General features: G+C 38.4%; 1 protein-coding gene across 1 annotated transcript in view; it reads right to left on the minus strand.

The window, feature by feature from the left end:
- Window positions 1-26,715, minus strand: part of EPHA3 (EPH receptor A3) — a 216,041-nt gene that overhangs the window by 133,700 nt on the left and 55,626 nt on the right. Inside the window, exon 2 of the mRNA XM_059819050.1 lies at window positions 21,606-22,266. Within this exon, the coding sequence (XP_059675033.1) occupies window positions 21,606-22,200 (595 nt within the window). The 5' untranslated portion in view covers window positions 22,201-22,266. The remainder of the gene's footprint in view (window positions 1-21,605; window positions 22,267-26,715) is intronic.

Below are 26,715 nucleotides of genomic sequence, written 5' to 3' on the forward strand. Positions count from 1 at the left end.
GGCTTCCCTCACCGCCGTCCCAGCAGCGTGTCATTTTAACAAGCTGTTACGCTTCCCTCCTTAAGCTGAAGCGTCGGGAGGAAGGCGGGCCCCGGTGGGGCTGGCAGACAGACCCCCGGCCCTCGGCTTATGTCCAGATGCCGGTTTTGCCGGTGCAGCTGTCCTGCTCTCTGAGGCATCAGCCGGAGACCTATTAGCACCTCCACAGCTCAGGCCAGTCTGCCCGATTACAGATTCATTGGAATTAATTAATTTTTCATTTCACACTAACCTCAGCTATTATAAATCAGGCCAACCAGGCCAGGGAAACATTCACTGAAATATGAAACTGTCTGTCGAAGAGGTGGCCTGATCACAGGTTCAACTTCAGCAATCTGTCACTTGAGAGACAAAAAGAAAGCAAATTGCTTTTCACAGAAATTATTAGAAAATATTGCCTTGACTAATTAAGCTGTTTCAGAAAGGGCACAAAAGGAAAAAATATTATACCAGTTCTGAGCTCTGTAAGCCAAGGCCTGGTATTCCAGCCTGCTGAATGGTTTAATCATCTGGAAAATCTATTTTTTTAATTTTTTTTTTAACCTTTCTTTTTTTAAATGAAGGAGTAAAACTCCTTTTACACAATAAAAATGATGAAAAATAATATAAAATTCTAACATCCCTGTATCTATGAAAGTAATATCTAGGCTTTCCATAGACGTTTTTCTCATTGTCTTCAGATTTCTCTGCCATAGCTCCAGGGAAAAGGAAATAATCTTACTTCGAGATATTGACAGGTTTGATAAAAAATTCACTTGATACCCTTCTTCCTGCCTTCTGGTGCTTTGTTAACATGAAGCAGTTACTTATCAAATACATCTCTACAAAAGGAGCACGTTGGAGTTCCATCAGAATTAAATCTCATGTAAGATACAGCACCTCCTCTCATCAGCAAAATTTTGGGAGGAGGAGGGGGGTGAAGGTGCTTTTGCTTGCTTTCTAGTTTCTGAAGTTCAGATCTATTGTGTTGGAAGTATGAATTCAAGCCTTGGTTAGACCTGGTCTGACCACACTGGAGTAAATGGAAGAGTAACTACTCTCATAAACTCAGAGCATAAACCTCAGTTGGTCCAAATTTTACCCTTTTAATATTCATATATCGGGCACCACTAAGTGATAGTATAAGAAACACAGCACTGAATATAATGCACTTAGACCAACAGACAAAATGGGACTGAGCCCAAAGACCTTCTATACTACTCCTTTCTTTCTCTACTCAACATGCATTTTGCATTCACATCTACTTATCCTGAATACCAGTTTGCTGCAAATAAGGTTACTTAGCTTCTTAAGGATAAAATTTCATAGCCAATATCCTTACAAATGTAAGAACTACTACAAGAAGTACTGTACCAAGACAAGACCTCCACCGAGACTTCTGTCCTTACTGGAGACCATCGCTCTAACTGCCTATGCCTGACAAGAGTATAGCAACAAGACAAATGTTTTGATGCTTCCTCAGAATATTTTCCTAGACTCCAGCTATTTGTGGTAAAGGAATTTCCTGAGCCAGAGAAGGTGCCTTTGTATTTAATAACCCTTGACAGATTTTTCTTCACTTCAGTCACTTTTTGAATCCATATACGTTTTCAGCATCCACAGCATCTCACGGCAAGCAGTCCCATGACTTGAAGTACAGTAAGACAATGATAAAATAGGTTAAAGTAAGGAAATAACTGCAGATGTCCTCTAGAAATGTGAGTATAAAACCACTGCCCCACAGCCTAACATGTTATGCATCATTTATACTAGTTAGTAGTGTAAAACGTTTATTGTGATTATTTTCCATATCATGTCACCTGCAAAACTAAGAGTATTCATTACTGAGAAGCTAAATTGCCTGAGCTTGAAAACACAAAAGCGAGAAAACTTCTAAAAATCAAGGTCACTATATGGCTGTCCAGTACTTCAGCACGTATCTGTGGAAAGGATCTTTTTTTTTTTTTTCCTATATATAAAGGAAATGTGGCAGTTTTACAACCTTAACCCTGGTCCTCCTAGGATAGAAACAGAAGATTCAGTGGAAAGGTGGGAATTTTCTCTTTCCCAGGAGATAAAACTCTTACATTAAGCTTTGTTGGCATCAGTATTTCATTTTAAGTTTAAATTAAATTTTAAAATCAATGATACCTTTCACTAATGGTACCAATTATACCAATTTAAAACTATGATACTTTCAAGAATAGGGAAGTCATACCTGATTGAATTTTGCTCCCTTCATCTTTGGACAGAGACGATTTCAGTAGGAGGATTCAATATTTGAAGCAGGAAACGTATTTCTTTTCCAAAACCAGAATGACTTCAAAGCTACTCAGACATATAAGATTATAGTTGATTGGAAAATCCTTCACCAAACAACCTGCTGCTCAAAAATACTGTTACATCAAGATTGAAATCCCTTCTCAAAACTGACAAGATGTGTGCATGTGCATAGGTATTTGGGTGACTGTGAGAAAGTAAATGAACAATCTATGCTTAAGCATACAAATCCAAGACCGTCATCCTGAAAAATAGGGTTATTGGAAGCTTACCATCTGGTATTTCAAAAATACTCATTTTTTTCGTGTGTTTCAATCACGGATTCTGATATTCTAACCTGTTTCATATTCCACACATGCACTAGCCCTACACTGTCAGCTGGAATAAAACATTGAGCTGTTATGACAGTATATGCATAAGGCACGATCCTTCTGTATGGATAGAAAAGGAGAGAGTTGAAAGACTGCTCACACCTGTGTACGATATTTCAATAAAATTATTGCACTCTACCACCGTTATAAACAGCCCAGTGCAAATGTGTGCAAGTGCATTTCATAGCCACGCCAAATTATGTACGTGTACGCTACAGGCATGTAAATAAGGACACAAAGACTCCAGATAGGTACAAATGGCTAAAAAGCTCTGCTCTGGAACCCATACATACAAGCAAATATAGACACTCAAAGAACTCTCACCGCTGCCAACAAGCTCGTGGGATGAGCAAGACTACGAAAGATCAGTGAACTGGGACCCATATAAGCACCGCAGACCACTACTGACCGCTAACATTTAGCTGCTCAGCAAATTCACTATGACAAGAAGTAATGAAAAAAAAAATAGAAACAAGAATTAACCTTTTCAAATATCGTCTTTGTAAGTACTTTGTGTTACGTGTCCTAACTTTTACGTTCAACTTTATTTTATTTGATTCCACCTCCTTTTGTATGACTGATTTTTCTTTGGACAAAATACCTAAAGATAAACATAGAAAGGTTAAAGACAAAAACAATAGGAATGAAAGACAGACTATATTGTCAAAGTAAAACACGGAAATGTAAACACTGATTTCTTAGAAGCAGCTATGAACCCGCCATTAGGACGAGAGGAAGAGATTATTTCATCTCAGAATACAGATGTCCATTTATGTGAGGGAGGAGGGGAGATGAAAATAATTGTTCTTATATTTTGTATTATCACTCTAAGGTACCTTCACCTAAAACAACTGTCCACAACAAATTTTTTCATTTCTATAAGTTTAAAACATAGTGGCCTGGAGAATGCAGTAGCTGAATTAATCATAGAATCATTTAGGGTGGAAAAGACCTTTAAGAAATAATACCTTTGATTTGAAACTTAACTTTCAAAACCAAAGTCCAATTAATGTGTCTGCAAAAACACAAAATGTGAGACCCTTCGCTAAACTTTTAACTTATTTTGTACAATTAGGAATAGCACCCATTACATTCATACATAATTTACTAAGCAAATAAAAGCAACGTCTCTTCTGTAAGTCACTAGGCTGATGAACTGTGAAAGTTAAATGTACTGACTGACCTCAAGGAAAACCGCTTTAGGAACAGCAAAAGTCAGCTCACTTCTGTTGCAAGGGGCTTTCTCATATGATCTTATCCATAGTGATACTACATTTATCCTCTTTCATTCCACAGGAAAAAAAGAAAAAAATCTCACTTCTGATATCTTTCAAGCTAGTTGTCTTCTTCCCCTGAGAAGGTTTAAACACACATTATGAGCTTGGTCTAGTAATCATTCAAAGCAAAGTTCTGACTCAAGCCCACAAGAGCTTTGTCTGCATAAGGACCACAGGCTTGGCCTCTTGCGAATACTTTCACTTCATACTGAAAGGCTTCATTGTTTACTGTATTACCAGGACATGCATATGCGCTTATAAATGGGAGGCATTTATCATTCTCAAACAGTGATGAGGTGGCCACGGTTCATGAAGCAAGCAGAGAGATGAGACTCAAGAAATCTGGGTTCTGTTTCTCACTGGGTGACAGATTTATGGGACCAAGGAACTGCATCTTCTCCTACTTTAATACTCTATTTGTAAACTGTAGATGATATTTTATTATGCTGCAGAGTGCTTTCAGATTAACGAATTAAATTCCCTGACTGATCATTAAACAAAGATACTTCTTCGCAAATATAATCATCAGCACAATGAAATATGAATGAGACTCTATTCAGTGAGATGCAGGGGAAGCAGGAAATCTCTCCTTTAACAGAGCTAAAGTAATTCCATAACATCGAGTTGTGTTTTAGTCCACCTCCACTAAAAAAAACCCACCATTTTCTACAACCATCAAATTTTGTGGCCCTTACATGGAAGGCCAATTTTACCAAATAGAGAAAGAAAAGAAAAATAGTATATAGGTAACTTGAGCCCTTGTAGGGATGTAGCCTCTCATGACCCTTTTGAGGCGTAGTATGTCCACTCCTCTTTGAGTGTCCATGTACCTCAAGTCCTTTGAGCTTACAGATGTTTTTGCTTTAACAGCACCTGCCTGGTGCGATCGCTGCCTGCCCCTTCCCGGGGGTCACGCTGGCATCGCCACAGTCCTCAACCCTCTCCCCAGCACAGAGCTCCAGTGTGCCTGGGACCGAGGCAAGCCCAACGCAGGAGCACATCAAAAAAGAGCTCCCGAAACTGGGACATGACTTCTCTAGTGTGCGCCTGTGAACCCCAAAGCAGGTAACCTGCAATTAGGTCTGAAAAATAGCAGACTAGCTGTTTCTGTACCAGGAAGGACCTGCTCTCCAAACACTGACAGAAGCTGCACCACAGTCTTTTTAACAGACTTTAAACAAGAATAGCACATGGTGGAGGAGGTCAGAAAGTAATAATCAACACTATTCTTGGAGAGTTCTCTTCCCCTAGAAAAGCCCCTGGGTGTATATTTACCAGAAATGCTAGAAGCAATGATCTTCCTGGGTGAAGAGGATGAGCTGCACCCAGCCAGTTCCTGAGCATCGTTTGAATTCAGGTGATAAGAAAAGGTCGTATCAACGGCCAAGAAAAACCATGCAGTATGGGTGAGCTATACAACCACTGGTCACTGAGGACAGAAGAAGGGGGAAAAAAAGGAAATGGGTATAAACACAAGAAAGAAGGCAGGAAGCAAATAAAAAGTAGGTTATGAAAGCACGTCACAGAGGAGCTTGCAGGAGAGCCCAGAAGATCCACCCCGAGGTGATGGTGGGAATTGAGGTGTGGAGCAGGAGCAGTCACAGCTGCACAGTGACCCGCAACAGCTATATGCACGCAGACTGAGTATTAGAAAGAATCTTCGTTTTTCCCTCTTCCAAAAAGGGATGAAATCCTGTCTAAAACTTGCTTGCGCCACAACATCGCGATAGGGAAAGCAGTCCCTTTCAGCCGTACGATCAGCAGTCTTGGGGATGTGATCGTCCAGGCTCGCCTCGCCGCAGGTGCCACCAAGCCGCCTCCCCAGCGGGTCGTGGGGCACCTTTGTGCCCGCTGCCATCGCGCAAGGGCCACAGCACTGCGGGGGACAGAACTGCAGGGCGAGCCCCTCAGCTCAACAAACCCGCCAGGAACCGGAGGGAAATCACACGTATTTCAGAATTGAAGAAAGAGAGTGAGCAAGAGACTGCGACTTAAAAAGAGAACACTTCAGCTCTCAAAAAAAACACGTAACATTTGTGAACAAAGCTGAGACGATAGGAACTATAAAGTATTAGCAAAAGCCACCCATTCGGATCATCATAATTAACCGCATTATTTGAATAATTATTTTTAAGCAGTGCTCTATCATGAAATATGAGCTTTCCTCAGGGTAAACCAGACTAAAACAGCTGCTAAAAAAAGTAACCGAATCACAGTTCCGATTAAGCCCAGCAAACAAACATTTTTTTGGCTACAGACACTAGAGTTGCTAGGGGGTTTAAATAACACTAATACTTAATTTCCACACCAAGTTTTGATTCTTTTCACTGCATATGCCTTGGTAGCTCAGTCTTTAAAACACAATTTTAAAACAGACCTCCCACATTTAAGAGGGTTAATTATTATTGATGCCAAAGTTTGTCTCTCTCCATCAATTCAATTAAATTCATGTCAATTCACTTCCTTTTGCATTAGCACTATGTGTTTTTAGACAAAATGTCTAATACTTATTAGATGCTTTTTAATATACCTTGCATTAGGCGAAATTCCTCTATCGCAGGTTTTGTTACTTGGCCTTACCAAAAGGGCAATATACTATGTGGCAGCAGTGGCCTGCGAGCCAAATACGTCCCCTGGTCACTAAGCTTAGTTCACGCAGACTGCCAGCCCCAGCATGGGATCATCTAGCCTGATCCAGCAGCTTCTGTTCAGGTTAAGATGGAGCGTCCCATGCCGGGACAAGTATCCTCTTCAGGCTTCACCCCCATGGTTTCCATATGTTTTCAAATAAATCTCCCTGTCCTGTATTTTATAAATTACTCTCTCAAGACATGCAAAGCGAGTAAAGGCCAGACTTTCAGTTCTTGTCTTTGTGGGATGTATCTATGTATTTGTACGTATCTGTACAGAGATATATGTATAGGTATGACAGAGAGAAAATATATATCAAGACAAAAAGAGGGGGAAAAAGGATGTTTTTTCTTTTAAGGCATTGAAAGGCCTTATTTGAACCAGAAGACCAGACCCAAAGCCCTCAAGCATGCTGGAAGTTCAGTCCTGTGAATGTAGTAACTTATGCAAATTTCTAAATTATAAGGAAGGAGCATGACAGTTGCAAAGCGTTTCAACATATTGCTAATCAAAACATTTTTCATGCACATAGCTATAATGAAACTATGATCACGAGGACTCTGTAAAATACAAAACCAGAAGCAATAAAAACAAAGCCTTCAGGTTATCATAATTCTTCTGTAACAAGACACATGTGGGTAACTGGTGATTTTTTTGGTAACTGATAACAAATATTTATTTTTTAAAAAGCCTTGATGTACAAACATTCCATTAAGTTTCTTACAGTTACCCAGTATACGTAAAGCTTGCAGAACAGGACCCTGAATAATGAGTTGTAAAAACACCAGTGTGTACACAGCTATCTACATTCTAACCTGAGTTTCAGCTGAACCAAATTACATCCACGAATACACAATTATTGCAAATATTTGTCCTGGTGAAGCTCAGCTGCTGCCTTTTTTGTGAGAGGCTATTTTTAGACTGAATACTTGCTAAAGAATCTCTTTAACTACGTATTTGTTTATTAAATTGATCATTTCAAAGTCAGACTCCATCTATTAGTAAAATCACACAGCCAGTTACTTTTGTTTTCTAACCGGGTAACGTGCACTTAAATTAGTATCATACAAATGTTGCATACTTCATTGAAATGTTTGTAAGTTCATGTTGATATTAGTTATAGAGGCTAGCCAACTGGAATCTAAAAGAATACCGCTTGATTAATATTATTAGCACACCAGCTGTCTTGTATTTTAAATTACAATATAATACAAAGTGGTTTTGAATGACTGACAGAGCTAAAGATCTTCCCTAGGTAAATTGGCTAAACAACTGATTCATTCCTAATTTTGCAAATTTCATAATCTGATTTGTAAGGTATTTCACAAATACAAAAAGAAATTTATTCACTGATTTGTTGTACTGCTTTCCCTAACTGTAGTGATATGTTGCTATTTAAGAGGAAGAGCATTTTATCAAAAAGCCACATGTTCTCATCTGTCCAAGAACTTCTTATTGATTGAAATGCTTGTCTTGTTCCTATCAAATCAATGGGAACTTCGCAACTGATTTCAGAGACGGCATGAGCAAGCCCTATATGCAGTCAGAGACTTTGCACGTAAAATGTAAAGACAAAAGAAAAACTATACTCCCCCAGGCAACCATTCCCCCATGCTCCACCTTTAGAAAAGGTGAAAGCAAGCTTTGCTGATGAGGAAAGCATTCCTCCTCCTTCAGGCCACTGCCGTTTTCAGCTGACAGACTCCAGCATGCCATCATCTGTCTCTGTCACGGGTTCCACCGACTCCTGCTGAGAGCCAGCAACGAGCATCAATCCTCAGCCAAACAGCCTGCCAGCTTTTTGTGATGGGAAAGCTGGCTTTCTCTACCCACCCACTCTCTCTTACCAAAACAGGAACACAGTAGACAAGGATAAAAAAGTAGCCTGTGCAAAGATCTGCAGGTCCATCACAGCATGAGAAGGTGAAATAAAAAGTTATGTCAACAACAACAAAGATAAAATGAATGCTTTGATGTTATGAATAGCTGCTGATGCAGAAGGTGAGGCATGCTGCGTGCATCGTAACCCCTTCCTCCTGCCTTCTCCACACATGTCCCCGCTCCTCGGGGAAAAGTAGCCACAGAGCCACCGGTCATTTTTACTAGTTTCTTTTCAGTTGAACTCCTCCAGAATGAACAAGCTTTTGTTTTTCAGCCAACACTTTATTAGAAGTTATGAAAGCCTTGCAAGCATGCTCTTGATGACTCTCCAATGGGACTCCAAAACGTTTTATACCTCTATCAACAGTTGTCCTCATAAACATTTTTTTTTCCAATCTCTATACAAAACTGCGATCATCACACTTTTTCACGTTTTCAACTTGACATAAAGGAAACTCCTAATGGGACCTGGCGTGAATGATTCTGCTTACATCCAAGACTCTCCAGTATGTAACAGTCAAGTTCGCCTGACTCCAAACTTCATAATTACTATAGAAAGGAAAGAATAATACATTTTCTTTTTCTTTAACCAGAAACCTCCTCAGGTTACTGCAGGACATGTCTGTTACCCAAAAAGAGTAAGTGTTTCTAAATTGGTTGCAGAGACAGTATGCAACATTGTATTTACTCTTTGGTTTGTTTTTAAAACAACCTTTGGACACAGTCTGATTTTCAAGTCATAGAAATAGTCCACAGAAAGTCAACAAAACACATCATCAAGCACCACAAAACAAGTTGCAATGCCCCAAATCAGATTTACAATCCGTAATAAAAGACCAAAAGCCACAACCGTCTCAAAACACATCATCTCTAAGATGTCAAGAGCATTTCCAAAGTCCTAGCTCACAGCAATAGCAAAGAATATTTTTGTAGAATCATTTGGGAGACTGTAAATCAGACATATCCACAATACAATGAATATATAAACTCCTGTTTACATGTGTTTGGGCAGTGGGGTTGGGAATATGACAGACTTAACCAAACCAATCCAGGGAAAAATCCCCTTCCTACCCTCAAACCTCAAATCTAGCAAAAAGATTAATGTAGAAGGCAGGAGTGGAACACGGCATCGAAGGTGTCGAAGAAAAGTCAACTTGGAGGAACATCGCTATCCTTGAGCTACATCTGATTGCCAGCTGTGGCCAATCCAATGCTTCAGAGGAAAATGAAAGATGCAACAACTCAACAGCCAAATTGCTACGTTACAGTGGAAAAAAATCCTTCCAAATAGTGGAAAATTTAAAGCATGGTATGAAATTAATATAGACTACAAATAGACAATAATTTACGAAAAATCACCAAATCTGTATGCTTTTTATGCTGCAGTCTTTTTGAGAGAATTATAACCCGGGACTTCTTTCTCTAGTAAAGAGAAACTACTTACATCATCACATATGTACTCATGAATGCAATGTAATATATTGCATATATTACGTTGCATTCATAAGTAATATATTAGAATATTTCCTGCTGTACAAAAAGAAGAAAACACCTGTAGATTGGATGATTGTTTCAACCTGGTGGATGTCCAATCTGTGGATGCACATCTGGCGATCTGATGCTAACACACAAGTGTGAGGCAACAGCTTGACTACTATGATTGCAAGATAGACAAGGAAGCTTCCCAACAGATGGATAACTGACAGGCTATGAAATAATCCCTAATTATAAGACAATTTGGGGTAGATGGCAACGGTTGGACTTGATGATCTTAAAGGTCTTTTCCAACCTAAACGATTCTATGCCTGGGTTTTAAGGCAGTAACATGCTGGCCCTGGAAAGTAATTATTGCACGGAAAAACAAAGTACTCAATTCAAAAAAAGCCCTTAATCCATGTTTAAACAAGCTCTATACTAAACAGACTTATGCCTTAACACCTGCTTTTACCACAGGATTTGGAGGTTTTTGTGTGTTTTTCAATTAAAAGACTAATATTTAACTTTCAGGGGGAACAGCAGGGTCTACTTGTTCAGGGACGAGATTAAGAATTAAAAGGTTAAGTTGTTATCACACCGCAGATGTGAATCAGAAGCTAGAAATCCGACTGAGTGAAAACTAACGTGATCCGTACTACCACCACGTTCCAGATTCGCTGGAACGGATCAGTAGCATGGCTGCACTATGGGGGGAAAAAGGAATAACTCCTACTCAGCCCAAAAACCTCTGCTACCCTCTTCCTCCAACCCTCTCAGGGATTCATTACCTGATCCCCTCCTCGTCACTGCTGTAAGCGAGTGGCTAGAGAGGGCAGGGAGCGGGAGGATGCAGGACTTGCCCTGCCCCAGCCCCGCTCCGCACACACCTCCTCCCAGGCCACAGCAGCTCTTTGCCTACGCACAGGGCATGAAGCAGCTGTTCCCAAAGGATGCGGATGATAAACTGCACCTCTGAATCATACTTACAAAGGGAAACTATATATATACACGACTGCTGGCGAGTGCTTTATCTCATTGCCCTCCATTGAGCAGCGTGCAGAGCAGGGCTAAGTCCACAGGACAGAATGCTCTTTGAATCGCTGGAGCAGGAAAAAACAGTCCACCGAGTTGAGGACAAGATGCAGCCCTTTGGCTTTGAAGTTGTTTACATAATTTTGGAGACACTGCTAGGTATATATTCAGAGCTCTTGAAAATTCAGTGATGTAAAGAAACATCAAGGAAATATTCTTAAAATACTGGCCAGAAAAGCATCAGACCATTTGCACGCCACCTTCAACTGAAGGGAATGCTCTTGAGAAAACAATAAATCTTTCCTAGACGGCAACTTCATTTAGACAGTGCTCACTGAAACACAGGAGATGTGTCCCCTTTTACTGTAGTTATGATTAGCTTTAAATCTTTCAGTGTAACATGCTCATTATTACAAATTTATTATCATTATTTGCAGACCAATTCCATGCAAGACGTACCATATACCCAAACCCAGACTTCAAACAGTTGCCACATTTTTCCCCAGGAAACTTGAATATCTTTTTAGCAGTTAGGCACAGAGCAAACTTGCACACAGCTACTCATCTTCCTTTAAAGACACCATTAAATCATACTCCTGTCTGAACGCAAATCAATATCCTTCATTTTCTCATAAGAACCTCATACTTTTTAGCTTTTTTTTTTTTTCCCCAAAGAATACCAACTGCAGCATTTAGGTTTCAGTAAAACAACTACATAGGCATATTCTACTTACCATGGTAAATTTTTCCCTCCATTCTTCTCTCTCCTCTTCTTCTCTTTCCTGTTCTGACCCTTTTAAAAAACGTCTTTAGCTTTCTTTCTTCCACCATCTGCTGTGGTTAGTTGTGGGTAGAGACTAGATATAGAAGCCAATTCCCCTTTTACTGTTAATTTCACTGCCAGTTCACCCCCTCACACAGGATGAGAAACAAGACCAGCATTGCTTATTAAATGTCATGCACAAGTAGCAATTACATATCTTTCTAATTCTGTCCCCTGTGTTAACAAATACATATTCGTACGGCCTCGAGGTGAAAGCTCTGGTCACCCCGCCTGCACAGTCAAAGAAGTCAGAGAGGTTACACACTGTTTAAAAAAGGCAGCTTAATGAATGGTCTATTAATGTATGAAACAGAAGGTTCATTAGCTGCGGTTAACTGAGATTTCTGTACTTTTTCTTCTGCTGCTAATATGTCCTGCTTCCCACCCAACTCCTACTTTTTTTTTTTTTCTTCTCAGGATGAACACCAGTTTTACAGCCGGAACAGTGATCTCATGTTCATGGTTAATACACCTTGACTTCACTTCAAGTCACAATCCCCCAGCCCTGCTTTAGTTTCCCATATTATTCTTTTGGGAGCAAAACCTGGAAATTCCTAGAACAGATTTGAAGAGCAGCTTGTTAAAATAACTGCCTATACCTGTCATCTCAGTATTAGGATCGCATTACCAAAATAGGAAAAAAAATCCTGTTAGACCTTCAGAGAATTCAAGTTGTTTTGTAATCTAAAGCAGCACATTACAGCAGCTGGAGTGCCCCTGTTAAACTGGAACTACAAACTATTGAATAATTTGCTTGTATTTATTTGTAGAATAATAATAATAATGATGACATTATGCTATTCAATATGAAAGCAAAGGAGCAATTCTTATTTACTGTATCCTACAGCCTCCTACTATTAATGTGACATTAAAAAAAATGCTACAGAACACATTTATAAATAAAACAAATCTATACATGCATACCTAAATCTTAGAATTACCTCTACAGAGATTAAGGGACTGTTCAGGTTAGGTCAAATCCTGTATGAGTGAACTCTGTATAAGGTTGCAGAACATCAAAGAACATGTTTAATATCTGACTTGAATATGTTTGCCAAACTTTATGTCTTTTCTTACTTCAGCTGGGTAACAGATGACCATTTCAACATATTTTACTGCTTTATAACAATCACCTTAGAGATTTTCTTTTTTTTTTTCCTAAGAGAATGAAAGACAATTTTTTTCTTCCTTAAACAACAATTTTGTGCCACACTCTCATTATATGGGGGGAGGGGGAACAAAGAAAGATGCATTCTTAAAGGTAAGTACACTTTTGGTGGAAGGTTTTCAGTCACTTGTTTACTGGCATTTCTTAGAGCTAAGAGCTGGGTACTTCTGAGTAATTTTTTCTGTTATTCGCCTTCCATTAAAAATCTCTGCCAAATCAAATAGAAGAGAGTCTATGTATTTTTTACCTAAAACTAATTTTTGTGAAAAATGGTTCCTCCAAATTGGAGGACAAATTAGTTCTTCCTAGGATTCTGAACTCCTGATGACCACCTTACTCCTACAAGTAAACTGACCACTACAGCTTAGGCTGAGCACAGTAAATGACTACTTTCATTAGGTTTCATGCTATTCACATGTTCAATTTACTAGAATTCAAGTGTGTGTATAAAGGCAGTGTGACTTAAGTGAATTCTTAAATACTCCGCTAAAAGCAGAGCTCAGGTATTTGACATCCTCTCTAACAACGTATGTCATTTTTGTTGAAAATTTTGAAGCAATCGTTCTATGAAACTTTGATACATTTTTACAGAACAAAGAGTGGCCTGGACAAGGTTATGAACAAACTGTATATTTTTAAAGACCATAACCCTTTTCTGTCACTTAATCACCATTATTAATAAAAAAAATATTATTTAAAAATAACTACAAAAGAAGTACCATGGGATAAGGTACAAGTCAAAAAAGCATACAGACTGGAAATACCAATGGCAAGTAAAAATGCATTACTTCAACCATGTTGTTGAAGAGAACTGTCCTGTATCAATTCTGCAGTTATTCAGGCTTGGCACAGTGTCAAATTTTACCATATGGCTTTTTCTTCCCATGTTGAAAGTGAATCTTTCTGTCAAAGAGCAGCTGTTCCAAATTATCACATCAAATTTTAACCTTACAGTAGACAACCACTGAACCCGCAGATTCATGACAGTGAAATAGTTTGCCTCCTCGACCTATGCAGGATTTGTCGTTGTTTAGGTCTACTTCTGCCTTAGCACAAGGGCTACACCAATTGTCAGGGTATCCGATGCAGGCAGGTACTTAAAGCTGAAGCTACAAACAAATTCTAGGCAATGAACTCCTCATCTTCTCTCCCTAAAAAGACTGTGTGATGTCCAAGTTGTTATGTTCATGTTGTGGTATCAAGAATAAAACTGCAATTTCAAATGCAAAGAAAATGAGACATTACAAATGCAACCCTTGTTATTCACTTTGTAACCCAAAGAAACAGTCAATTCTGATACTTCCCCTGCAGTCTAAGTGTTTCAGTGAAGTCTGATATCAATTACTCGTTATTTAGACGTCTGCCAACAGCATGTTTTGACAACATCTTGTGCTTCACGCTGAGCAGCGGCAGACATATAGAAGATTCTTGTCGTCTGGTACTCATCTTTCAAGATGGTTCTTACTTTAAGAGTATTTTCATCGAATATTATCAAAACTTACAGCTCTCACTACAATTGCTCTCTATTAAAGTCTAGTACCAGCTGTCAGTTGTAATGCAAACCCCTGTTAGCCTTTATAAGTTCCACTCTGGAACCAATAAGGGATTGTCAAATCGCTCTATACACAGACGCGAGTGGCAGAGAAACCGATGGAAAAAGCCTGTGTTCAATGAATTCACACCGACAATACAATCTTTGTGTGACTCTGAGCTAAGCCGATATGAAAAGTCGTCAAAGACAGTACAAGCAAAACATGCTCAGGATGATACTATTAATTTAGTTTTTAATCTTTTGAAAGCCTCCAAAGAAGCAAAGCTATTAAAATGAAAAGGTTAAGGAAATGCCAGCAAGATCCCTTAGGATTCTCTGTAATAGACATCCATAAGATATTTGCAGTAAAATCCTCCACACAAATTCAACGGTAGTGGTCTTGAACATACAAGTGTCAGAGAACTAAGAGTCTGGATCAATATCCAGTATATTCCACTACTTCAGGGAGGGTTTGTTGGGGTTTTTTTGTTCGGGTTGGTGGGGGGGTGGCTTTTTGTTGCTTGAAAAGCAGGTGAGGGGACAAGGAAGAAATTGCCAAAATACGCACAATGTGGCATAGTAAGCACCGCCTCTAAACTGGTAAGAGATCTGGATTGAACAAACCGAGTGCAACTGTATGAAGTTTCATTTTGTGAGTCATTAACACTTTTGCAAGTATTTCGTTTTCTGAGTGAACCCTTCCCTTTCCCAACTAGTTTCAAATACAAAAATTCCATTCTGAATTACCTAATTATGTCATACATTGACATCGTAGTACTGGGCAACTTGGAGAGAAGAATTAGTAAGCTTTTTTAAAGACCACCGCTAAGTTCCTAATCACTGAACATTAAAAAAATTAATAGAAATATTTCTAATCCTGGTTTTGTTTAAATATTTTTGTCATAATCTGCAAGAAATTTAGTAAAGACTCTTCTCAAGTAACTACAGAGCACTGAAACAACACTTTTCTAACTTGAGAATCCATATAATGTCATATCAGAAAAATCTCTTTTCTAGAAATATCAGAACGTTTCTTTTTAATTTCTGCTTGTTTAGGGTATGTGACAAATGTGCTGACAAACCGTAAGATTCTGCCCAAGAAACTCTGCCTTTAAAACGTACATTTTAAATCTACGGCTTATGACTGAAATATCTTAGAATATTTTTTAAATTTGTAAGAGTCAGAAAATATTACATAAAAAGTTGGCTGTGATCTTCCCGAAGTATTCAGTGCAGCATAATTCTTTCCCTATGAAAAATCATCTGGAGATCTCTGACATAACTTTTATAAGAGTTAAATAAATTCTAAGCTGGCAGGTAAATCCTTCACTGTGTGCTCTGTTTATGCACTTATAGAATACAAAGTGGATGAAAACAATGAATATTTTACAAATAAAGTGATTCATAATGTATAGCTGCTGTCATTTTAGTTTACTAGCTTGAAAGATTAAGAGTCCCTTTCAAAAAGCATCTTTCGCTTTTCAAAATCAAAACAATACTTCGAAACAAAGGAAAAAAATTACACATCAAACCTCTGCTTTAAAAAAATGTGAATCCCTAGCTTTTTCAGATTTCATGTAAAAGGAAACTCTCTTAATAGTTCTGTTATTATATATGATATATCATGTGGTCAGATCCCACATTTTATTAAACGTAATTGTCCCTATACAGAGCCTAAGAGTTAAAACCACACACTTTTGTAGTGTAAGCAAGATATCCAAGCCACTCGGCTATTTCCAAGGGAAAATGTTACCATCTTTGCAGTTGCAGCAAGCACGTGTGCCTTCCATCTGTTTTCACTTGCACAAAGTTGAGTAGTTCCTCACAGTACCTTTTTCTCTTTACAGGTAAAGTTAACTTTTATCTAGTGAGGTAAGTAAAAAATATACTTACTTATGCAGAGACAAAATGGTTATTTAAAGCATAGAAAAAAGAAGAAATCTAGATAAATGTTTTTCATCCTTAGTATTAATGATGTTCTACATATTTTAATCTCAAGTACAGCATTCATTCTTCTGAAAGAATTAGGCAATGTATGCAATGGTTCAGATTTAGCAGCCACAGATGGCATTCCTTTCATATCTCCATATACTCCGAGAGAGAACTATGATTTAGGATATGCTCACTACACAACTTGAAGCACTGAATAATTTAGTGTTAGGGGAAATTTTGTGAAGTCATTTTTGCAATAACCAGGCACAGTAGGTGAACTTCACCTCTCCCTTCTTTACCCCTTACTCCCTTTTCTCCCATTCAATCCACCTGATTAATTGCTAAAAATTATATACATAAGGAAGGACTGTTGGATTACATTCTTTTTTCTTCTGGCTTTGTTATAGAAAATGTGTCAGTCGCTTGTGGTTAAAACTTACAATTTTATTAGGTAGTATTACACAGGAAATTACAATTCAGACTTACTCAATTCCAGCAACTAAAATTTAGAAACTATACCTTGAAATGATAGCATGCAGAAAATGTAATTCTGTGCTTTTCGAGTCATTCTGTTCAGGCCCACCAATTCAATTTTCCTTTTAATAACTGGAGCCACAAAGCTTGGTTTTGGTCTAAAGGGTCACCTGTTGGAAGCATTCAATAGAACATTCAAGCTCACTCATACTCCCACATGGATAAACAATTGCCCACTGCATGTGTGCTAATTAAGTACATCATCATTAAAAATACCGTTCTCCATATCCAGCTAGTCTTTCTGAAGTGCATGAAAGAAACCAACAACAGAATAGACACATTCAGGATGGAAGAGATTTATTAGTCCCAGCCTGCCAGTGCAGGATTTCCTTTATCATCTGGTTACTGCATTTTTTTAAAAACATCTCCTGAAATGAGGCTTCCATTATTTCTCTGAGGAGACTTCCAGTTTATTACAGAACTAAAGACATTTTTTCTAACATTTATCCTACATTTTCCCATTTATTTTGATACTATTACCCCAACTAACCAACCTTCGCATAGTGAGATCTATTTCTTCTCTGTAGTGTTCAAAACAAAACTGAGCCTAGCTTCTCCACATATAAATCACTCACTGGGCAGGTGATGTGAATGCTCCTTTTCTTTTATTGATCTTTGGGCTGTTCCAAACGCTGTGCCACTGCATAATCTCCTGCTGTACTTGCAACTTAAATACCTCACGCAAGCCTCATTGCCCTTTTCATAAAAATCACATTGGTTACTTTGAATATGTACAGGGACAGTCAAAAAGAATGAGTAGAGGTATGGCGCAATTAGCCTGCCCTCCAAATAAGGCGGCACTAGTAGAGAGGGAGAGTTGGGAAAACAAGTATTAGAGATGAGATATTAGACATGAAAGAGATCTAGAAAATTGTTAATAGAGAAGCTGAGAAGGTAGCGGCTGTTTCTCACTACACAAGGAAAACCTTATCCAAGTGACTTAAAACTAAAGGCTTAAACAGAGCAAGAAGATAAGTTTTTCACACAAGGCAAGTTATGGCATTCATTACCATAAAAACTTATGGTGGCTAAAAATAGAAATGAGTCAAAAAATAGACAAATTAACAGGTGACAGGTCACTGATTCCTATTATACATAGTTTTTCTTACAAGATGTATCTTAAATTTAGGAAGTCAACAGTTGATTGGCAGAAGCTGAAAGGTATACCCAGTAAAGCAGCACTTAATACAGTTTCTTATACTCTTCCTTAAGAATCTGCTGTTAGCCACTGTCAGAGAAAGAATACTAAGGCAGATAAACCTCTGATCTGATCTACTATAGCTGTTTGATGGGGAACAAATAGAAACGATGAGTTATCCTTGTTGACTGGGGAATAGCATGGAAACTATCAGAAAGCATTAGGTTCAGTGTGCAGTTCCAGCCAGTTGGTTTTTTTCTAATTAAAACAAATTAAAACACAGTAATTCTAAGAGAGGAGTTGCTATAAAGATGTAGTTTGGCCAAAATGGGATGAAGACAACCATGAAATATTACAGTGAGATTAAACAGACAGGACCACTATGATGCAAGCGTTAACAGAGATGTAATAACAAACAGTCTGAAGTGGATGACATACACCACATTTAGTTAACTAACACATGTATTAGTGAAGGGGGAAAAAGAAGTATGAGAGAGCGGCTTTTCCAACATGCTCCCCAACACATCTTACCTTACCTTATGCAAACCTACTCCCTCCAAAAAACCTAACAGGCACAAAAGTCTTTGCTGGGGGAGGCGTTAAATCTTAAGCTGTTAATGTAAAGTATACCACGAAGACAAGAACGCCTCAAGGCAAGGTATACAACTCGGTTTTGAGAAATCGTTTCTCCACACACGGACAACAATGAGGACAAGGATGGTCACAGCAAAATTGGTCCTGAATCTTCAACTGACCAACAGGTATGTATCATACTTGTAAAATGCTTATTAGTTGGTAGGACCCAGAACAGAACAAATAGCTTTCCAACAAGAACCAATACGCTGAGTAAAGCCAATAGTCCTACCTTGGCTTTTCAGAGCTTAGATACAAATACTTTATAAAAACATATATGTTTTTATATGTACATGTACACCAATAACAAAAAAAGGCTTGAGCCTTACGTCATCTTTTCCTGTTATGCAGAGAAAGGGAAACAGTCATGGAAAATGGTACAATTTGTGTTATTTAAGGGCATAACTATCCCTTAATACTTTTCCAAGTACCAGGAAAAGCTGTTCTGAATGAAACTTAAATAGGCTGATCATATACCATTAGGGTCCTTCATTTTAATCATTAGTGATAATCTCCTGCTAATGCAAAATGACACTGTTTCCGAAAATAGCATTACGGAAACAAACAAACAAAATCAGAAACAGTCAGAATGTAGGATCAAGTAGTTGCAGACACTAAGTTGTTGAATGCTTCCAACTACTGTGAAGATAAGAATTTCTATTACTTATTACTCTTTCAAACTTCAGCTGAAACATTTCTTTTTCCTAAATCATGACTTCATTCCAGCCCATGCTTGTAACACCATTTTGGATCTTCTTTAGACTCTACAGTTCAGTCTTTACTGCCCTTTCATTGACAAAAACCAAAAAAATTCTTAAACCCCAATACCCTAAAAGAAGCAGCAAGAGAAGGAGAGGAGAAAAAGAAAAGGAAAGGTGCAGGAGCAGCTTTGAGCCTGAGGTCAAAACTGAACTCTTTTTCCGAGCTGTCCAACTCCTGCTGTGTTACTGATGCCAACAAATGGGAGGTTTTGAATTACTGACTGCTTTTAGAGTGCCACTTCAATCATACCACACTGGAAATATCTGATAAATATGACTTCCAATAAAAGTTAGTAGAACATTATATGTTAAATCAGAATAAACCAGATGGACCTGTCGCTATTGTTAATGGTTTCATCATATATCACTCCCTTGATCAGCAGTTGGTGAGGAAGTCAAGAAAAAAAAAAGGGTTGGGAAAAAAAAGAGAAATAAAGAAAAAGATAGTAGTCCTATGGTCTGATTTTATGCCTTCCAAATCATGCATGATATACTCACACATGAAAGTGAACTCACTCCTAATCTCTGCAGAACTCAGTAGGAGCTGCCTTGCCTACCCTAACCATCTGAGAACCTGTTTTTAATAAAACAATTTATTTTATTTTACTTTATTTAGCTCAGCTTTTGCTCAATTGTAGTCTTACACTTTCTGGAGTGATTGTCTTTTTGTGCCCAAGTGTAACTGAAATTCTAAACCAACATCTTTCAACCATTTACAAGCACACAGGCTCTATACTAAGCAAGACTATATACAGTGTTCAAAAGAGTATCACTAACATTTTAGCATTTTTAGGTGTACCTAGAGGAGGCCCTCGATAAAGCATTTCTGAATAATAAAATGTCCTCTCCTGGATTCAGCTCTTAACAGAAGAGTTTAACTTGTTTTTCTTAATATCAGTATCTAACTGCAGAAAAGCATACTCAAAAGACTGAGCTCCCCCATTTATTCATTTTGAGGGCAAAACCAATTTAAAATCTACTTAAAAGCAAAATCAAACAAAACACACTCTTACCCCTTTCCTCCCACACCTCCCTGGCATTTTCTGAGAAAAAATTCTCCTTAATTAGAGCAACAGTTTTCACAATGACCTGGCTATGCTTTGGTGGGCTCCTAGTCGCTCCCCAGGACTTGCCTGTTGAAAAAGGAATAGGTGCTCTCTCAACCAGGTTCAGAATACTTTAAATTTCTGTTCTTATGGATATATGCATACACACATGTACACAAACACACATGCACACACCCCACAGTAACTATCTCAGCTACTATGCCTTCCATCCACAGTATTTGTAGATATTGCTGTTTAACTTTTACTTAATTATTTAACAGAAGACCCTTTGCCACAGCCAGCACCCTTTAAGGCACTCTGTGAAAATAGGTTTAAGATTCATTTAGCAAAAAACTTCAAACCATACTTCTGTAAAAAATGTAAACCACCATCATTTTGGTTGGTATTAAAATTAGGTAAAAATAATATGCATTTCTCTAACACTTAGAAGACCATTTCTGGAAAAACTCAAAATCCCTGCTGTAGTCTTGTTCTTGGGAGCATTCACATAACCACAGTTTGCAGAAACCAAAAGTTTGGAGAAAATTATTTTGAGTTAAATACATGAGTATTCATGAAAACGCAATTTTGAAGTTCAAATATTAATTTTACAAATGTATCTGCATTCAGCAACTATGCTACCTGAAACAATGCTACCTCATTTTTTTCTGACCAATCCCAATTAATCAACACAGCTCAGTAGCAAATATGGTACATCAAGCCACAAAGTTTAAAAAAAAAAAAAAATCACAGAAAGAAATCAAGTATTTTGACACAAACAATGCATTTGAGAAAACCATAATCTACTGAAAGGAAGTCCGAGAGTGGTAAGAAAGACTAGATTTGCTACATACTGTATTAACTAAAAATCAGTTGTTGACCCTTATTAAGTATTTTTAGCAAATTACATTATTTACACAGATTAAATAAACCCCATTTTCATGGTGATTTTATGAACTAATTTATTTCTCTCAAGAATTTGGAGAAAATTAACAGGACCCAATACACAGAGTAGGGACATAAAGTGAAGCCCCTGTTAATAATTGAACTATGAACATGGAGCGCATCGTTACCTTGGCACGCAAAGCCTCTTTCTTCATAGCCAGCATTACACAAGCACTTCCCTATGGGCACTAGCCATTCTCCTTCTGTACTGCAATACATCTTGGGTGGCTCTTCCTCCTTGGAATGATTGACACAAGAACCCCGCACCTCCACCAGTGACTGGGAGTCCATGGGTACCGTATCTGGAAACATGGCGAGGTTCTTGACAGTGAAAGGGCACTTTTTGAAGTACACTCGCACCGAGACTAAGGCAACACACGCACCTACATCTTGAAAAGCCAAGTAAAAGCCTTTCCTGCTGACAGGTCCCACCTCGCGGACTTCCGTATTGAGCTTGAGGATTCGGTCCCCAAGATCCATTTGGGTGAAGCTCTCATCAGCCGCAATAGTGTCGATCTTTGTAAACTGATGCTCTCTGAACTTTACCAAATGGTCATCATCGGACTCCATATAATACAGATTGAAGGTCTCTTTGCAAGTGCCCAGAACTAGAGGGATACTATTACAGTCCCTCAAGGTAAATTTGAGCTCCACATATATCTTCTGAGCTGAATTGCGTGGAATCCAGTTTGTTCGCAGCCAATTGTTTTGACTATGATCCATAACATTGCACACTTGGTAAGTTCTGATTGGAGTATAATGCTCATCAACACCACTAATCTCTTCCCACTGGGGAGGAAAAAAAAAGAAAAAAGGAAATATTTTAAGATTAATGATTATACCAATAAAAATCACATTTAATCACATTTAGAGACAAAAGCTGTGAAAAAGCAAAAATCACTTTGCTTGGACATCACTATAAAATAGACAACAAAGTCTGGTTGAACTTGTACTTACTTTTTTCCTACTAAAACATATAAACATCTTAAATGAACACAGAATTCACCAATAAGAAGGCAGTTTTTACCAAGTTATTTCAAGGTAGCATGAAAGAGATGCTACAGCTGTTTTGCAGTATTAAAAACCTGTGACTTATTAAATTATACGCAGTGCTGTCCTTTTGATCATGATCCCAACACGTCTTTACTACAACCACACTCACCTCAAACAGAAGAGGTTCACTAGGACACCACCACATTTTCGCTATTAGAATCAAGCTGTATTTCAAAGATTAATCAAGATTTAAAATCTTACCAAACAAAAACCAATGGCTCCCACTGAAATCCCATATAGTCACAATAAAATCTTATAGTTTTAAATTTATTCAAAGCATGACAATTGATTTTGCTTTGGATATATGTCCTCTGGACAAATAGTCCAGCTTAGCCCACTTTCCAGAGTTATTAAAAATTACCACCAACTTACCATAAGTATCTTGGTTATTTAATTCTTCTGTGGATTATATAGACTATGACACTAAAATGGTTTTTTTGAAGACTACATAGTCATCATTTGTTTTTACATCAGTCATCAGCCGACAAACTTATTTCACCCAGACAGGGAAGGAATGGCTTTCCTATTTGTGAATTACCCATGTACCAGTCCTACCTGATTTCTGAAGTCACACTTACTGGAGAGGAATACTTACCAATCACAGGAAAAGAGAAAAACCTACAGGGTTACTTAAAGTAAATATTTATTGTTAGTCATTCACCATACACAACTAAGGGACTTAAGATGCATTTTTCTTCGCTTTCCCCCTGAATGGATGACTAAGACCAATTTTTTTTTGCTTTGCTTTTTTAAGGTCATCATTCTTCAGCTTTTATCTACACAAAAACTGCAGGTGTTCTATATTCCGAGTCTTAGAATGCAAAATTAAGAGTCCTACCACTAAAGCGCAGGAATTGCAGTGATTACAATGAACAATACCTGTTACAGAATCACAATGCCATTGAAGTTGAAAGAAACCCTTCCAGATCTTCTAGCCCAAGCCCCTGCTCATGCAGGGTCAGCCAGAGCAGGTTGCTCAGGATCTTGTCCAGTCAGGCTTTTGAACATCTCCAAGGATGGAGACTCCACAGCCTCTCTGGACAGCCTGTGCTAGTGTTTGATTGTACTCAGAGTAAAAAGGTTGGTCCTTATGTTTAAATGGAATTTCCTGTATTTCCGTTTGTATCCATTGCCTCTTGGCCTTTCACTGGGCACCAGAGAGAAGAGTCTGGCTCCATACTCTCTATACCCTGCCATCAGGCATTTATACACACTGGTAAGATCCCCCTGAGCCTTATCATCTTCTGTTCTATGCTTCAAACTTCATTACACAAACAAAAGAGGTAAACTCCTATCGTGACAATGAAGCACATACTAACAGAGCACACAGTAGCAGAGCAGCTACGGAAATCCTTGCTTCGCTGTCACCCACATACACAGCCTCTGCAAAACACACAAACCACAAACGTTGCTCCATGCAGTGCAGCTGGGGAGCGACAGAGCTTCAGACAGAGCTGCTGCACGGTACAAAAACCGGAGATGCGAAGTAGGCAGAATTAAGTATGTTGTGAGAAATCACCGCCACTCTTGGGGGAAGATGACGAAGAGGAACTTCTACCAGGAAAATACCTTCCCTCAAAAATCAAGTCACATCAATGCTACATTTAAGATCTCAGCCTAACAACTATTCATTTTACATAAGCACCTTTTGCTGAAGGATCTTAGTGTACTGCAAACATCAGGAGAGGAAAGTACTATTCCCACTATACCAACAGAGGTGCAGAAGTGTTAACTGTCTTTAGTTCCCTGGTTTTACAAAGCATGCACCACACACACGCACAAAAAAAGAAAGAAATAAAGAAAGAAGCGGGGGGGGAGGGGGGGGGGAAGTAGCCACATCAGAGTAACATCTGAGAGTTCTCAGTCCCAACCTACTGACTTAAGGAAGTTTTGCTATGACTACGAGCTGGTCTGCACAATGAAATTGTCCATGCACCACTGAAGATGTGATTTTAAATCATGTTCTTAAAGCAGTAGATAAAACCAGTATAAATACTCTTCCTTTAATTGAAACAAAGTTTATTTTAGTTCACTTTACAGATCTGACTATACACAAGTTTTATCTCTTCCTGACTAGTTCAACAGAGTTAAAAACACAGTCTTGGATGTGTATACAGCAGTTGAAATGCTGTAGCAAGCCGTAGTATGCTACATTGCCAAAGAGAGCTAGCAGTACAGGGACTTTCTGAGTGAAAGTTACTACACTCATGGCCACTGGAGAGCTGGGCGCCACATGGCAGCCCATCACACAAGGACGAGCTCTTGCCTGCATGACAAGCAGCTGGACCCTTCCCTCCCAGCCTCTGCCAAGTTCCCAAAACTGAGTGGAGGACCCTCCTCTGACAGATGTCCTTGCACAAGTACGGCCCCCGAGCCAGTAATATAATCCTGTTGCAAAAAGCCATTCAGATGCTGTAATTCCCTCCCATGAAGCCGGATGTACCTATTTTCTTACCTGGACAAATAAAAAATCAGTTACAACAACTGGATGAAACTAGATAGGAATATATAATGAAACATAATTTTATCGACATTTAAAGCAGCTCACACTGATCCATAAATGATCTACTTTTTATCTCTTCCATATAATTTCTAATCAGGTCAACATATTTTACATGTCCAGTGGGAGATGGAAACAACCCAGGAACTCACAGAATTTAAAACATCTCCACAGCAGATGTTATTTTTCTGGACAAGTCCCATTGAAAATTTTTTTCAGAACTTTCTTATCCAACACGCTTACACAGGCGTATGAACTGCACAACAAAGGTTGCAGCCCACTACTATGTTCCTCACCTAGAAGTTGCAACGTGCAAGTATGACTTCATTACTTTGTAACGAAGGCCAAATTGATTGGAAACAATTGTAGATTGCCCTGTCGGTCCACTTATATAAACAACAAAATTTGAAATCTACCATTTAATGCTGAAGCATTGCTGAACGGAAGCACCAGTCTCACACCGGGTGCTAACTTGACCAAAATACTTCAACTGTTACAAAACCGTGGAGATTGCAGCTATCGTTTTAGAAGGAGTTAAGGTGAAATCAGTCACTGAAACTACAGGAAGAGTGTCCAAATCAGAACATGTACCAGACTCAAGTAGATTTGTGACTTCAATAATTATGAGCAAACTAAACAACAAGCAGTACCTTTGCATTGCTCTTACATTGCAACTTTTCACAGTAAGCTATCAAATTGCCATCCCCAAGTGATCTTTATTCTAAACAGATTATCAAGAACATCAAGAAATTTTCTCTTTCATGACCCATGAGTTTTTTCTGTTAAGTGAGGTTTCTCAAACACCTGTATGTGTAGTTGGTTTAATTTTTACTTCTGTACTTTTAAATTCATGTGTTCAACTTCCTGTGTATATTTACAACAGTTACAAAATTACTTTCTTAAAAAAAAAAAAGAGAGAGAGAGAGAGAGATTCTTACTCCAGGGACAGAATCAAGGAGAGAAAAACATAAACCAAAATGCATGTTGCTTAATAAAATATTGAATGTTTTCTTATTTAATCACTATTGTCAATTGCTCCTGTGTTAATTTCAGGGGCTCAAAGGAAAGCGAGCAGTCTTTCACTGTAAACCCTTATATATTACATTCATGGGCCATCATACAATATAGGTCTTCTGAGTCATCATTTATAAAGGACTTCTCAGCCCAAACCTGTTCTGAACACACATAAATCAAGAAGTTCCAAATTGTTTTACTGCTGCAAAATGCTTAACTCATGCCCACTTCAGATCAAGGGGAGTCTACACACGTCTTCTTTAATACAAAGTCATGCTGTTTTAGCATCTCTTACTCTTTCCCCAACATTTTTCTTTTAGAAAGAGCCCCCTCTTCCTTATGATGCACTTGAGCTCTGGTGCTTTTAGAACAAAGCATCAAACAGTACCGAAACAAGACTATGCCTCTCACAGCATTTCTTTTCAGCACTTAGAATCTATTATCTTTACATAGAGGATAAAAATCAGTAAGCAAACAAACCTTTAGTAGCTGAGAATGTATACTTTAGCTTTACAGAGATGTATTGCCACTAAAACAAGACTGGATAGACTGGATATTAGGAAAAATTTCTTGACTGAGAGAGTGGTGAGACACTGGAACAGGCTGCCCAGGGAGGTGGTGGAGTCACCATCCCTGGAGGTGGTCAAGGAACGTGTGGACGAGGCATTGTG

The sequence above is a fragment of the Gavia stellata genome, chromosome 1 (assembly GCF_030936135.1).
Source record: "Gavia stellata isolate bGavSte3 chromosome 1, bGavSte3.hap2, whole genome shotgun sequence".
Classification (NCBI taxonomy): Eukaryota; Metazoa; Chordata; class Aves; order Gaviiformes; family Gaviidae; genus Gavia; species Gavia stellata.